The following is a 15,717-nucleotide window of genomic DNA, read 5'->3' on the forward strand; positions in this document are numbered from 1 at the left end:
TCATTGTAGTCGATGAATATCTATATGTATAGTGAGTCGACACAACAAGCTGAAGCTTCAGCCAATGCTTTGTTTGTAACGCCTCTTTATTTTTTGTATTTTATTTTGTTTTCAAAATCCGTCCGTCCGTCCCTCTGTCTGTCTGTCCAGCACTAATGCCCGCTTGGATTCAAGGATGAGCTGATTAGATTTTGGTGGTCAAAGGTCAAGGTCACTTTGACCTTACGAAATACGTTTGTGGCCTTAACTCAAGAATCCATACGCTAATTATGACAACATTTCACACAAATAGTGAATTGATGAGATTTGACAAAGGTCAAAGGTCAGCTTCACTTTGACTTCCTCTTCCCGGGGGCCTCCTGTTCCTCCACCACAAGCTCATTGGAGTTGCTGATTCTCAGCTTCAGGTGATTGTCGTTGCACGGTGTGACGAGGCTGTCTATCAGTCCTCTGTGAAAATAGTCTCTGAGTGAAGACGGCACGTTTCGCACTGGAAATTCTTCACTGGAATCACACACGTCAGTATAGTGATAACTTCCATGTCGCCTAAAAATAAACTTAATGCCTCTTATTAAATTCCTTCAAAGCCTTAACTACATATGTTATATGAGTCTGGACAGACGTGGATGTAAACTGCAACCTCACTGGTCGGCGGAGGCAGACAACCGTGACGTGGTAATTCTAGTTCTGCTGATTTCTCGTTGGTGTACATTGCCTTTTCTTCCTTTTGCCTCATTGTTTATGGAGCTGTGTACTGGGCTAAATACATTTAAAATTAACAAGTCCATTTCCTGTGTAATATTAATGTTAAAATTCAGACTGTATGTTGTTGTCTCCTGCTTTAGAGCCAGAGCGAGTCCACGGCCTCCACTGTCACCCTCAGAGCTCCACCTCCATCTCCTGCTCCTGGGGCCCTCCGGTGGCCGACTACGACTCCTACACCATCGAGTGTCTCAAGCAGGACTCCCAGAGGCTGGTCTACTCCAGACGTTCTGGCCGAAACTCCACCACCTACGTCATCCCCCAGTTGGAGCCCCACAAACGCTACACCGTTTCTGTGAAGGTGATCTCGGACAAGACGACCAGCGAGGAGGCTCAGGACAGCGTGGTCACCATGATTGATCGTAAGGGGGGGTGGAGGGTAACATGTTTTGTTACATGGCGACATAAAGCGCAGCTGAGTCAGGGTCCATCATCAGTTTTATGATTTGTGTTGGTCAGGTTTAGACCAGGACTAATTTCTTACCAAGTTAACAAATTATTATAAGAGTCTACTTAAGATTTCTTAAACACCCTGACATCTTGAATCCCCCAGGTCCTCCGGTCCCCCCCCTCAGTACCCGGGTCAGTGATAAGTCCGCTCTGGTTACCAAGTCCTCCATCGTCTTCAGGTTTAACTGCAGCTGGTTCAGTGACGTCAACGGAGCCATCAGGTTCTTCACTGTGGTGGTGACTGAGTCCGAAGGTACCGACTCACTGACAGCAAACATATTCCATATCTCATTGGTTGGTTAAATCTCAGCAGGTGGAGCCAGACTCCTGCACAAATTCTCACCCCGCAAAAACCTTCACCTGCAGTTTTGCGCAGTACTAATTCTAACTAATCCTCCGACATTCATACCCAGCTCACACAGGATGGCTACTTCAGTTAAATCCTTTAATTCAGCACCTGAAGTGACCAAAACAACAGAAGGTTTCATCATTTGGATTATATCAACCTTTTTGATTTCAGCTGATCTCCAAACCCCGTTTGTACATGACACTCGTCAGTTTCTCACTGACAGTTAGAAAAGATCGAATAATTCCGGTAAAGATGAAAACAAATATCGAAACACTGGATAATGTGTTTTATTTCTATTCTGTTTTGTTAATTGTGTCTATTTATTTTTCTTTCTCCTTTTTATTTCACCTGTGACCCTAACCACATCTAATCAGTTTTCACTCGTACCCATAACTGTACCTGTACTCGCACCAGTTTCTGCACCTGTACCTGTAACCGCACTTGTACCTGTACCAATTAAAGAAAAAAATATCTTTTACCTGTTTCCCTGCACTTTTCGTACATGCAGGACTACAGCTGGATCTAAACAACTCTGCTAGTGCCACAAACATTAGTAATTGAGGAAAACAATAATAATAATAATAATAATAATAATAATAATAATAATAATAATAATAATAATAATAATAATAATAATAATAATATTAATATTACATATATTATTCGGTAGTATTTTAACCAGGGTAACTTCTTTCCCAGTTAACTAAGTCTGTCTATGAAAACAGCTTTTCCCTTCTTGGCGCCACCCAGTGAGGAACGACACAATCAGTGAGATTATTTTAAAGAAATATTTGTGTAATCAAAGCTACACGTTCTTAAAGTGGTTGTAAAAATTAGAATCACAGTTAAAATGATTTTAATTGAAATCAATTTAAAAAACAAATGCCTTGGTCAGTAGCAGTCAGTCATGGGCAAAGTGGAAAAGCTAAAAGGGACAGAAAGTTTCCACCAGCTTGAAAAGTTTCTGAGGATGATATGATGACAACATGATTTTTAGAAAAAAAAACAGCGTTGCTATAATACTGGTTTTCTAGCTGGTCAAGTGTCTAATGTCATTGGGGGCAGCTGTTGCAGGTTTTACAGCATACAACTGACCCAGTAAGTGAATTTAAGGTATTGTTGAAACTGTGAATGACGTCAGAAATCATTTGGTCGTAGGTACTGAACAATATTCGACATGTTGCATTATTTGAGGAAACAGACTAGTTTTATCCGCAGAGCGTGTACAGGAAAAGTCACAGGTCCTGTACTCTCTGACAGCTTTCTCTGTTTTTTAATCTTTGGAGGTTTTGAAAACGTGCAGCCGAAGCAGCAGCACCCCCTGCCCTCCTACCTGGACTATAAATCCAACAGCTCCATCAAGTCCTACCAGACCAGTTACTTCCCCAGTCAATGCACCCAGGGCCCCGAAAGCTCCAACAGCTTTGAAATCAGTGTGGGGACGGGGATGGAGTTCCTTGGGGGGACCTGTGACCACACAGATCCAGAGATCAGCAGAGACCTGAACCAGTTCTGCGATGGACCACTGAATCCTAAAACTGCCTACAGGTACTGAAGAAATGAAAAAAACAAACAAAGATTATAACAAATATTTAACAAAAATAAAAAAATTTGAAGGCTCCTTCATCATTATTGAAGTTCTTCAAAATGATGAAGGAACCTCAAAATCTGTATCTCAAATCAAGTCAGTTAGTCTCTGAGGGCAACGCTCTTTAGCTTTAGCCCTTTGATTCAGGTTAAGAAAAAGTCCCCCCAACAGGAACATTTTAAAGGAAAAAAGTTGGAAAGATGAGAAGAAGAGAGATCCCTCTCTTGTTGTGTGGACAGATGTGACAGATGTTGTCCGCACGGAGTGAACAGAAGTAGCAGATAAAGTAGTTAAACAAAGTACTTTTTTTTTTTTTTTTACCCAGTACCATCATATAATAAAATATTACGTAAATATTGAGTGTAAAAAATGTAAAAACTGTTCCTGCAGTATCATTAGTGTAGAATACTGTAGGTCTTTGTTGTTCAGTGTTGTATTAAATTGAGGGCAGTAGATGTGCTGTTACTTTCCTGAAATATTAATTCTGTAGAATGAAGAAAACTTTAGTTACAGGAGACTGAAGTAAAAGTACAGACGCTTCCACTTGCTCTGCGCTTGTGTCCTTCAGGATCAGTGTTCGAGCTTTCACGCAGCTGTTTGATGGAGAGAAAAGTGACTTCGCCGTCCCTGCTCCTCTGTACACCGACACATACCTGTCCCTCCCTTTGGTCACCTTGGCTGGTGAGGAGAAAACATCATCTACTCTATCAACAGGAGGGAACAAAACACATCCCGCACTCCGGCATAAACCGAAAGTGTTCATGCTAAAAGCAGTCGGGGAGCAGGAGGTAGAAAAGTCAGGAGTGTAGGAATCTGTGTATAAAAGTAGTTTTTCTCCTGCAGAGCCTCTGAGCGGTGTGATCGAGGGCATCAGCGCTGGTCTGTTTCTCATCGTCATGATGGTGGGAATCACTGCTCTGCTCGTCTGCAGACACAAGGCTCGCAAAGTGTGAGTATGTACAGACGCACTGAGGAATTAACACTGAACCTAAGATCACAAACAGCCCAAACTCTGCGGTTTAGTTATTAATTAGCATCCAGACATCTTGTTCATGAAAGACCTCATCACATTAGTCCACCAACATTTTCGCTATAACATCAGTGTCGTGTTTTCCCTGCTCCGTTTCAGTCCAGCAGGGTGTGACACCACACGGCCATCTGAGACAGTTTGCTGGTCTATAACTGCCTATTGTATCATTGATGTTTAATCCGTCACTTGAAGATATTTTTTTGAAAATATCATTGATCTCCTCTCTGATTGACAGCCATGGCGGGAGGCATAATGTTTTTGGGTTGTCTGTCTGTCCCTCCTGTTCTCGTGAACGCGATATCTCAGGAACACCAGGAGGCAATTTCTTCAAATGTGTCTCAAACGTTCACTTAGACTCAAGGATGAACTGATTAGATTGTAGTTTAAATTAACGAAGATGTCTGCAGGTGTGTTCCTGTGTGCAGGTGTGTTTTTACTGTGTTGTGAAGGTGGAGCAGGGTGGTGCTGCTGGAAAACTGGGTGCTCCACCAGCCTCACCTGGATGAGTCAGAGTTAATAACACTGCAGAAACGAGCCGCATCAACGCGCCGCTTTGTGTTTCAGTGTTCAGGAGAGAGCGGTGGTCAGGATGAGTGTGAGGAGAGAGAGGGCAACATCAGGAGTTCACCCGGGGGTCAGAGGGTAAGAACACCATACTACTACTGAGACAACACTAATACTACGGTAAAACTACTGCAGCACTGAGACACAATACTAACAATATTGCTCATAAATAAGTCTTGAACTGTTACTAATATAATAATATTCTAATGTAAACTACTACCAACACTTATACTTTGCTACTTCACTTATACTGAAACCATAATAACACTGAGACTGACGCTACTATTAAAGTAATACTAATACTAATACTGTACCTCCGACCTTCGAGCCACTAATTGTAATCTTTAACAGCTACATAATATAAATTGCAATACTAATGGAAATATTACTAAGAAGAATATAGTTTTTAATGTCATTCAGCTAATGTGTTTTAATTGACTTTTATTTATTTAGTTGCATGGATCTTTATCAGCTTCCTAACTTCTCGGTCTGTCTAACTCACCGGGCGCAGCCGATCATTTTGTTATTTTTCTCTCACTGTTATTTGAAAGAAAAAAATACACATTTAAAAAGATTTTCACTAGTTGCATAAATGTGTCACACAAATTATTACTTTGTTAAAAGATTTAGATTGGTAATTACTTGGCTTTTAATGACTTGTTTAGGACTCAGAACACAAAGTTTAGGACTTGGACTTGTTGGTCTCGACTCTGGACAATGACTGCGTCCGAGCTCTTCTATTTGGCAGTAAAGTACAACAGGAAACATTAGTATGACACCAACATACTGTATCATAGTCTCTAAAAGTCTCTTTAACAGGTAATTATTGATGGATTCAATTTATTCTACCAAGATAGCAGCTGCTCTGGCTGTTGAGACGGTAGAGATCTTGATTACAGTTGCCACTGTTCAGACTGACAGCACTTTCTGCCTGCAGGCTCAAACAGTCTGTCTCTTGTCTTCACCGCTTCACTCATGAAATCACTCAGTGGCCTGAAATAGATCATTTACATCAGGCTGAGGTGCGTCAGGGTTTGTTGCTGGCCGTGTACACTACATGTCTCTAGGCACTGATCAGCTGATCTAACAGCTTCTTTCAGTACAATAAATGTGTTCATGTTACTCTGATGATTATTATTCATCATCTTGTTCAACCTCCTCTTATCTCCAGCAATCGGCGCATCTCAAGGTGAGAAATCAAACATCTGCTCTTCACCAGTTTATGTTTAATTTTTGGGACATTTTTCATCTATCAAACATTTTGTTTGTCTCCTTCAGTCCCATCAAGATCATGAACTTTGAGTCTCACTACAACAAACTTCAGGCCGACTCCAACTATCTGCTGTCAGAGGAGTACGAGGTCAGTTACCAGCTTTATTTACTGTTTAATACAGTCCAATAAAACCATGTTTCGTGTATCAAAAGATACAAAACACTCAACACATACAACAAGTTGTCTTACTGCATTCATTCAGTTGTGACAGCAGAAGTTTTTATTGAGTATAAATCTGCGTCCCTCTTTTCTTTCTGAGCTAAATTACAAGCAGGTTTGATTTTTTTTATTTTTATCTAAACCTCTGCTGCTAAAGAAAACAACCTTTAATTCCCCGTTGAACCCTGTTGTGTTGTTTTCTTGTCGTCAGGACCTGAAGGACGTCGGTCGTAACCAGCCTCTGGACTCGGCTCTGCTGCCTGAGAACCGGGGGAAGAACCGGTACAACAACATCCTGCCCTGTGAGTGACTCACAGCTCTGCACATACATGAACATGGAGAGAGGAGCGATGAGTCTGTGTCAGTGTCTGAAGTATTTCTGTGGGTTCTGTGTTCAGATGACTCGACGAGGGTGAAGCTGTCTTACATTGATGATGATCCCTGCTCCGACTACATCAACGCCAGCTACATCCCTGTAAGACCACCCACTGAACATATGACCGGATTCATGTTTCAGAACATAGACCACATCATGTGCTGTGCTACAAAGGAAGACTACACTGATGGAGTTCAGAGAACTTTTTTTTGGAGAGCGAGGGAGGGTCTCACTCTGGATTTAAAGGGTGTGATGTCTGCTGGGGATGGGGGGGCATTGGCAGCAATGCTGACGCTGTGTGTTTTCAGGGTAATAACTTTCGCCGGGAGTACATCGCCACACAGGGTCCTCTGCCGGGAACTAAAGATGATTTCTGGAAGATGGTTTGGGAGCAGAACGTCCACAACATCGTGATGGTCACTCAGTGTGTGGAGAAAGGAAGGGTGGGTCGAAGAAAACAACACAGAGAGAAATCAAATTGCATCATCTTTATTCTGTCTGAAGGCTAAGCAGTTTAATCTCAAGGCCTGCTGGGAATAATCTGCCCCTCTCCCTCCACATTACAGTACTGTTGAGCAAGGCATTTTCAGGAGAATCCAACTTTAAATTCTGTCACTGTCACAAAAACAGCCGCTGAGGATGTACAGTATCTCATATTTTTGAGCAAGGTTTGTTGATGAGTGTATTTATTAAAAAAAACTCTGTAGATTCAGGACTAAAACTATGTGTACGCACAAAGACAGAAATATACAGACGCATTCTTTTCAACAAATGTATAAAGAAAAAGACGCCTTCTTCGGTTTTATAAATCTGAATCACTGTGGAAATAGGAGCCTCATTTCCCCTCCCACGGTTTGACAGAAAGGGACGAAGAAGCGCCAAGAATCAATTCTTTGTAAGAGGAAGAGGGTGGGGGTCTCCAGTAGAACAGCTTTGTTACACAGGGCTGTGGCCGTTTAAAGCACCTGTGCTACTGATTCATCACATGTACCTGTGAACCATCATCAAGTGATGTCTCAGTCGGAAACATGATCAGTGAATCATTTACAGTGCTCATCCTTAAACAAAGTACTTAACAATTCAGCACAATGCTGTCTAGACTTCAAAAATAACAACACAATCAGTGAAACAATGTTAAACTACAAGATTATGTCTCTCACCTTAATTTTAACCTCCTCATCATTTCAGCTGAAGAAGTCTATTAAACTGTGTGTTTGCTGGTCTGAGGTCTGTGGGAGGTGACACATTCTTCTTTACTTGTGGTATGCAGGGTTTTTGTGTGTACGTATCATCTCAGAGTCAGAGTTCCAGCTTCTTTCTATTAGCTGACACTTTGCAGTGACATTCAACAATCCTACAGGGAGAAATCTTTCAGACAAACAAACAAATTTTTCCATCACAAGCAGCAGAAAATAGTCCACAATGCAAAGATAAGGCAATGCAGATGTGAGGATGGATTTTAGATGTGAACCCCTCAGTGACCCTTGTAGAACAGTGGTTGTACTGAGGAGCTGTGAGGCAGAGTGGAGAGGATGTCGGAGAATAACTTGGGTTCCAAAAGTCATCCTTCAGTTATTCCAGACAAAAACGAACCCAGTGAGTGTGATTTAAGGAAGTGACATGACAACAGTGGTTATGCTTTCACATACAAAATTGTTCTTAAATTTCTTCTTTTTTAAGCGAGCCTGCTCAGATGTTAGATATTCCTCCTCTTCTTTCTCCAGGTGAAGTGTGATCACTACTGGCCGTTTGACCAGGATCCTCTGTACTATGGAGATCTGATCGTCCAGATGTTGTCAGAGTCTGTTCTACCTGAGTGGACCATCCGAGAGTTCAACATCTGCAGCGTATGTTTCAAAAGGCATTAATGAAGTCATGTTTTATTCTTTTTTATTATTTAACCATTTATTACAGGGTTTCAGTCAATCGCTACAACGTCATCATCATTGACAACTGGTAAAACTGTATTTGCAAATAATTTTCACACTTCAAACAAATGATGTGTAGGTGTTTTTGTCTTGTTTCATTGACAAAATTGATCCTAGTATAGTGGTTTTTTTGGCATTTTTCCAATTTGGACAGCTGTGTTAACCAGTCGGCCACCTGAGCCTGAATCAGTCTCTTTTATTTTTCCTTAGTTTTAAGCAAAACATACAGACAGAAATGTAAATAACAATATAACAGAAAAATAAACGGGGAAAGAAAAGAGAAAATGTGGACAAATACATGTTGTCAGTACTTATGAATCCAGATTCTGAGTCTGAATCCTGAGTCGGAGTCTCATTCTGAGTCTCAATCTGTGTAGGAGTCTGAGTCTGAGTCGAATACGGAGTCGGAGTCCAGATTCTGAGTCTGAGTGTGAGACCAGATTCGGAGTCTGAGTTTGAATCCAGATTCTGAATCTGATTCTGAATCTGTGTATATGTGTGTGTGTGTAAGGAGGAGCAGCTGAGCTTCACCCGTCTGGTTCGTCAGTTCCACTACACAGTATGGCCTGATCACGGAGTCCCAGAGACCACGCAATCCCTAATCCAGTTTGTCCGAACTGTCAGGGACTACGTCAACAGGACTCCTGGATCTGGACCCACCGTGGTCCACTGCAGGTACAGAAAAGACTAGTTAAAGAGCAACTTCACACAAAATCCACCTTTTAGAGATGGTAAATGACTTGAACGGTTGCTTTACTATTTTACTGATCCTGGTCCCATTTAATGGTGTGTGTGTATATATATATATATAGATATAGATATAGATATATATAGATATAGATATAGATATAGATATATAGATTATAGATATATAGATATATAGATAGATAGATATAGATATATAGATAGATAGATATAGATAGAGATATAGATAGAGATAGATAGGTAGATAGATAGAGATAGAGAGAGGTAGATAGATAGAGATAGAGAGAGATAGATATAGATAGATATAGATATAGATATAGATAGATAGATAGATAGAGATATAGATAGATAGATAGAGATATAGATATAGATAGATAGATATATAGATATAGATATCTATATCTATACATATATGTGTGTGTGTGTGTGTGTGTGTGTGTGTGTATATATATATGTATATGTGTATATATACTAGAAATACTACTACTATAATTACTACTAGCTGTTCGTTTACAGTATTTAATCAATCAGACAAGAGGTTAAAAACTGTTTGTTTAATTTCTTAAATGTGATTTTGATTTTCTGGTTTTGCTGGTCTCACACAACAGTGAACTGAATATGTTTATTTTCCATGGTTGTTGGGACCAAAAATGGCAATTTGAGAACATTGTGTGATGGGAATTTTTAACTATTTTTTGCATCAGAAGATCAAGGCTAAATTAATAAAAATCAAATCACAAAGATGTAAAACATACTTGAGAGGAACAAACTGGGGCAAGAAAAAAACAGAGATAACTGATCTGAAGTTATTGTGTCGTCCCGTTCCCTCAGTCTCTGAGACACAACCCTGTTCATGGTTTGTACGTGTTAAATTCGGTGGTTTTAAACTGGAGTTTGGTGTGTGTGTGTGTGTGTGTGTGTGTGTGTGTGTGTGTGTGTGTGTGTGTGTGTGTGTGTGTGTGTGTGTGTGTGTGTGTGTGTGTGTGTGTGTGTGTGTGTCTGATTCAGTGCTGGTGTGGGTCGTACAGGGACCTTCATCGTTCTGGATCGAGTGCTGCAGCAGCTGGACACCAAGGACACACTGGATATCTATGGCTCTGTCTTTGACCTGAGACTTCATCGATCACACATGGTGCAGACTGAGGTAGGACTGAGCTGTAAAAGCAAGGCATGATGGGAGGATATGTATCAGGACTGTGTGTGCGTGTGAGTGTGTGTTTGAACAGTGATACAAATGTGTGTTTTTGTGTGTACAGTGATACAGGATACACACACACTTAAAGACGGTGACACATTAAAAGAAAAACCTGGTGTACAGCATGGTACATCCCATCATACTCTGCGGCAGGTATAAAAATGCTGAGCAGGCCCAGTTGTTTCTGATTCTGTATCAAGAAGAAAAGATCTAAGTGAGTTTAAAAGAGGATTCATTGTTTGGGTCAAAGATCACAGGAGCTTCAGTCACACACACAGCTCAACTGGCCTGTGTTTCAATAGCAACAGTGACTAAAGTGACATCTGCATTTAGATCTATGGGAAAGACGTCAGTAAATAGAAACAGTGGTCGACAGCACACGTTTGATGACCGTGGTATGTGTAAGAAAAACACAAGCGCAACTCTTGTCACTGCAGGACAGGACCAGACTGTCAACAAGAAGTCGACAGCTACACAGAGAGGGAGATTATAGTAGGGTTGCAGGGAATAAAGCCCTCATCACAAAGATGAATGCATATTTGAGGGTTCAGTGGAGCAAAGACCACAGGCACTGGTCTACAAAGATTTGGAAAAAAGGGATATGGTCTGATGAGTCATCGTTCACCATATTCTCCACAAGTGGGCGAGAATGCTTAACTCCTACAGCGAGGGGATCCAGTAGCTCTGTTCTGCTCTGGGGTGCATTTTTCCGTCATGGTTTGGGTCCACTTGTCCCCTTAGAGGGAATGGTCGGTGCAAATCAATACAAAGTTGTTCTGAGTGATCACCTCATCCTATGAAGAAACATTTCTATCCTGATGGCAGGGGTCTCTTCCAGGACGACAATGCCCCCATCTACAGGCCACGAGGGGTCACTGAATGGTTGAGTATGAAAATGATGTGAATCTCGTGCTGTGGTCTTCACAGTCACCAGATTTCAACCCAACTGAGCACCTATGGGAGATTTTGGACTGACAGCGCTCTCCACCACCATCATCAAAACACCGATGAGGGAATATCTTTAGGAAGAATGGTGTACGTGCCTCCAGTAAAGTCCAGAGACTTTGAGAATCTACGCCAAGGAGCACTGAAGCTGTTCTGGAGGCTGGTGGTGGCCCAACACCTTACTGAGACGCTTTATTTTGGTTTTTCCCTTAATTTGTGATACTGTACACGTTTACCCCCCACATTGTATCTAGAATGAACTCAGACAAACAGGTGAATTTTGGAGAGGATTGCAAACATAGACGTGTACTGTGGACATGTCCTGCCCTAAGTACATTTTCAAGTGGAATATTTGAATAACTCGATAAAGTATTTAGTTTAAGTCTCCCTAGAGAGCCACTGTTAGTCATATTTGGGGTAGTGCCTGATGAAATGAGAGATAAGAGAAATAAATATTAATTGCACACACTGCTGTGGCTGCCCAAAAAGCAATAATACTTAAGTGGCTCAAGAAGAACCTCCATCCCTTGAGAGGTGCCAATCAATAATCAAAGGAATCTATTCATCGGAAAAATCGCTTTGATATTGAGATTAAAGAAAGCACAATTTACAGAGACAACATCCACAGTCTCCGACCTTCAGCCTCTCTGGGTCCCATCAGCCAAACTAACAGATAGAAGTAGTCTTACACCCCCTTTGCCGTGTCTCCACTGAGCTCTGTGAGGAGCAGCTGACTTCGGCACATAAACTCAGTTAGCACTGGTATAAATTTAAATTTAAACCTGTTTTCTTTTTCTTCCTCTCAGTGCCAGTATGCGTACCTCCATCAGTGTGTCCGAGATGTTCTGAGGGCCAGAAAGCTTCGCAGTGAGCAGGAGAACCTCCTCTACCCAGTCTATGAAAATGTGAACTACAACGCCCAGAGAGGTCAGTGAATCAGGTTCAGGCTGAGGACAAAGACAGAGACATCACAGTTTAAAATAACTCATCATCACATATATCAATCCTTCTTCCACAGAGATGCTGTGCGCCAGACGTTAAAGATTGTAATGACTACTGAGATATGTTGAGCACTACAGGGAAACATGGCAATTCTATTTTTGTATCACTGTTTATATTTTAAACAACAGAGATTTCCAAATAGAGAAAATTTTATGATTATTTATGTAACAGAACTGTACATATACCTACATCATATCTCTTTGTGTTTGTATATATTTTGGCCGAATATTTCTGTAACAGCTGCTTTTTAAATGATATGTTGTCTGTGTGTTTTATAAGCTATAATATTTGCACATTTCACTTCTGATAAATGATAGCAAACAGTCTGTCACGTGCCCCTGTAAGGACTGTATGATGCAGATTGAGTTTTGATCAGAAGATGATTCATGCTGAGTCAGTGCTGTGAGTGTGTTCATGTCCAAGAACCAGAATCCGCTGCCTTTATACCTCTGAACAGCTCTGAACAAACAGCTGAGCAGCAGTTTTACCACCTCTCAGACTCTGTAGTGACTTAAGGAAAGCGATTCATGATGAACGGCTAGATTCATCTACAGGCCCTCAGGGCACAGGGCACAGGGCACAGGACCTGGGGTCTAGGGGAGTCAGGGGCCCCAGAGCCAGAGCCTCTGTATGAGGAAATTGTTATTTACTTTTATTTTTGGTAAGTAACAGAGCCCAGTCAAATGTAGGGATGTCCTGATGAGCAGCTGTGTTTTCAGATAACTTTGTTTGACAGTTTCATTTAATATTGTAATATTATCTGTTTATGTGTGCAGCACCTTTCAACAACAAGGCAACACAAAGTGACATGAGTACAGGAGACATAGAATGCATGAAAAGAAGAAACAATATAAAAGGACACATTTGAAAGGGATTAAAAAAAAAAATACACAGAAGATCAAAATTAAGCTCAAATACAAAAAAACTGATAAAACAGTAGAAAATTACAGTACGGCTACAGTGCAGTGTGAGACGGGAATAAATAGTTCCAAATTGAATGCAATAAAATTGGTTTAAAGTTTGAATAGTTTGAAGCCCTGATGTAACAGAAGTGAAAGTTGGAGCAGAGCTTTAGTTTTCCGAGCCTAATGAGTGAATGTTACTTCTCCTCCTGTGCAGAGTCAGCGTCGATCTAATGTCAAACTCTCTGCATCACCACATTCAAACTAAATCCTGCTGCGGTTTTTACAACAACAGCGGAAATTCACAGGTGTGGTCGAGGCTGTAGGTTTGAGCCGTGTGTGTACAGATATTAAAATGAATACTACAGCAGACTGTACTCGGGTTAAAGTGGGCCAGAACAATCTAGAGCAGCGTTCTGGCCCCTTCCAGTGCAAACAAACAACTGCACTAAAAACAACTGAGGCAATAAAACGGCACTAATGACAAATAACAAGCAAATAATATGACATGGAAAATGAATGACAAGCAGATAAGACAGGATAAAGTCACCACTGTAACAAATGAATTGGAACTGTATCTGAATGTGCATAAAGTACAAATGGAGGAAATATGTATTTTATGTAGCCTGAGAGAAAAACCAAGGACAAAGTCTGTAAAATACTCACTGCACAGCTCACTGTGAGCTGTTAAACTTCAGCTCTGTGAGCAGACTGTAACTGATGGCAACTCAGACCAGCATATCAACATTTTGATCAAATCTTCTGATGTTGTATCTGGATTTTGGTGGGACGGTCAGAGCAGAACAGAACAGAAATTCTACTGACAAATCAACCTGAAACTATAAAAGTGAAGGGAACAAAAATAATATTTTACAGATATAATTCTCCAGTTGAAATTAAACTGTAAATGTTTTCTGAAATGTATTATTTGTTAAAAGTTTAACACTTAGAATTCAGTTAACCTGCTTCAGACAGAAATGTCTGATTCTGATGTCAAATATTTTTACAATCATGTACAACTTTACCACTCATAATGAAAATCTTTTCAGGGCTTTTAATCTTCATGAAAGTGTATTTATATTATATTGTTTTGTAGCCATGGCAGGTTCTTATGACAGTGTATTAGGGCCGTTTTAGGTGGAAAAAAATTAATAAAATGGAGCCGGGGGAGGGGGGTAATAATCAGAGAAATAAAATTCCGAGACTAAAGTTGTACATTTTCAAGAAAAAAACTCAGAAATGCTCTGAGATTAGAGTCACAAATTTACAAAGTAGAACTCGTCGCGGCTTGCGGTGCATTATGCCTGCAGTGGATGATATAATCAAATTGTACCTTGCAGTCTGATTTAGCAATTAGGAAATCCTTGTGATTTTAGTCCAGAATCACGATATCATCAGAAGCATCCGGACATTGAACAGACATTAGCGTGAGCTGGGCCTATTCTAGAAAAACAGCGTAGTGATTTGGATGAGGTGACAGCTGTAGTACATCAGTAACTACAACGCCATGGACAGATGCAAGGATATCGCTGGTTACATCTACGGGTGATTCAAATGGGATGTGGAATTCCTTGTTAGCGGTGGCGTCTTTGGTGTGATGAGGTCGGTCCAACCCTGCAAAATGAAGCGCTGTGGTTACTTGATGGAAAAAAACACCACTCTTTTTCAGAATTTTATCTCGTAAATTTGTGACTTTAATCTCAGAGAATATCCAAGTTTTTTTTTTTCTTGTAAATTTACGACTTTGATTTTTGAATATTACCCCCCTTACCCGGTTTTGTCACTTTTTTTTTTTTTTACCAAAAATCGCCCTAAAACGCAAATCGTGGGTGCTTGTATCAGCGAAAGGTAAAAGTATTGTTTAACTATAAATGCATGTAAGATACTATTTTAAGTGTGGGTTATGTATTTTTTTACTACATGAGCTGTACTTCAGTCTGTAATTTTTCATTCTTTGTGTGAGAGCAGTTCATTAAACAGCAGAAAAGATCTAGAAATGTCGTATTTCTCTGATTATTCATCCATTATATTATATTATTCCTTCACTCACTGAGAAGGAATGCTTTGTGACAGTCAGAGGTGGAGGAAGTAAAAGTACTGATACCACACTTAAAGTACATTTCCTGATTATACTTACATACTTTTACTTTCATAACATTTTAAACGCAGAACTTTTACCTGTATCAGAGCATTTTTTGGGTATTAAAAGTAAAAGTACTCAATGAAAAAAAAATTTCCCTTGTGACTGTTATACATTATAAAGTATGTCAAATCAGTAGATTATTATTACGCGTATATTAATATGTAAACAGTATTTTACTGGACGGCGGTGGTGAATTAATTAGCACTGTCGCTTCTCAGTGAGAAGGTTCCGAGTTCAAACCCCGGTTATGCCGGGGCCTGTGTGGGTTTCCCCCGGGTGCTCTGCCTTCCTCCCACAGTTCAAAGACATTTTGCAGGTTGACTCTAAGTAGGTGTGAATCTGAGCG

The 15,717-nt window shown here is 40.5% G+C and overlaps 1 protein-coding gene across 2 annotated transcripts in view; it reads left to right on the plus strand.

Moving 5' to 3' along the window:
* The window catches only part of LOC120793751 (receptor-type tyrosine-protein phosphatase beta-like), a 51,406-nt gene extending 36,005 nt beyond the window's left edge, over positions 1-15,401 (plus strand). Inside the window, exons 19-34 of one of the 2 annotated variants that reach the window (XM_040134086.1) lie at positions 846-1,124; positions 1,316-1,465; positions 2,848-3,109; positions 3,718-3,830; positions 3,993-4,098; positions 4,744-4,821; positions 5,915-5,932; positions 6,022-6,103; positions 6,387-6,477; positions 6,574-6,650; positions 6,860-6,994; positions 8,276-8,398; positions 8,991-9,154; positions 10,193-10,328; positions 12,131-12,251; positions 12,343-15,401. In XM_040134086.1, coding sequence (XP_039990020.1) covers positions 846-1,124; positions 1,316-1,465; positions 2,848-3,109; positions 3,718-3,830; positions 3,993-4,098; positions 4,744-4,821; positions 5,915-5,932; positions 6,022-6,103; positions 6,387-6,477; positions 6,574-6,650; positions 6,860-6,994; positions 8,276-8,398; positions 8,991-9,154; positions 10,193-10,328; positions 12,131-12,251; positions 12,343-12,365 — 1,958 coding nt within the window. In that variant the 3' untranslated portion in view covers positions 12,366-15,401. The remainder of the gene's footprint in view (positions 1-845; positions 1,125-1,315; positions 1,466-2,847; positions 3,110-3,717; positions 3,831-3,992; positions 4,099-4,743; positions 4,822-5,914; positions 5,933-6,021; positions 6,104-6,386; positions 6,478-6,573; positions 6,651-6,859; positions 6,995-8,275; positions 8,399-8,990; positions 9,155-10,192; positions 10,329-12,130; positions 12,252-12,342) is intronic. The other variant, XM_040134087.1, reaches the window with a different exon arrangement.
* Positions 15,402-15,717: the final 316 nt, after the last annotated feature.

Source organism: Xiphias gladius, chromosome 8 (assembly GCF_016859285.1).
Source record: "Xiphias gladius isolate SHS-SW01 ecotype Sanya breed wild chromosome 8, ASM1685928v1, whole genome shotgun sequence".
NCBI classification, from domain to species: Eukaryota; Metazoa; Chordata; class Actinopteri; order Istiophoriformes; family Xiphiidae; genus Xiphias; species Xiphias gladius.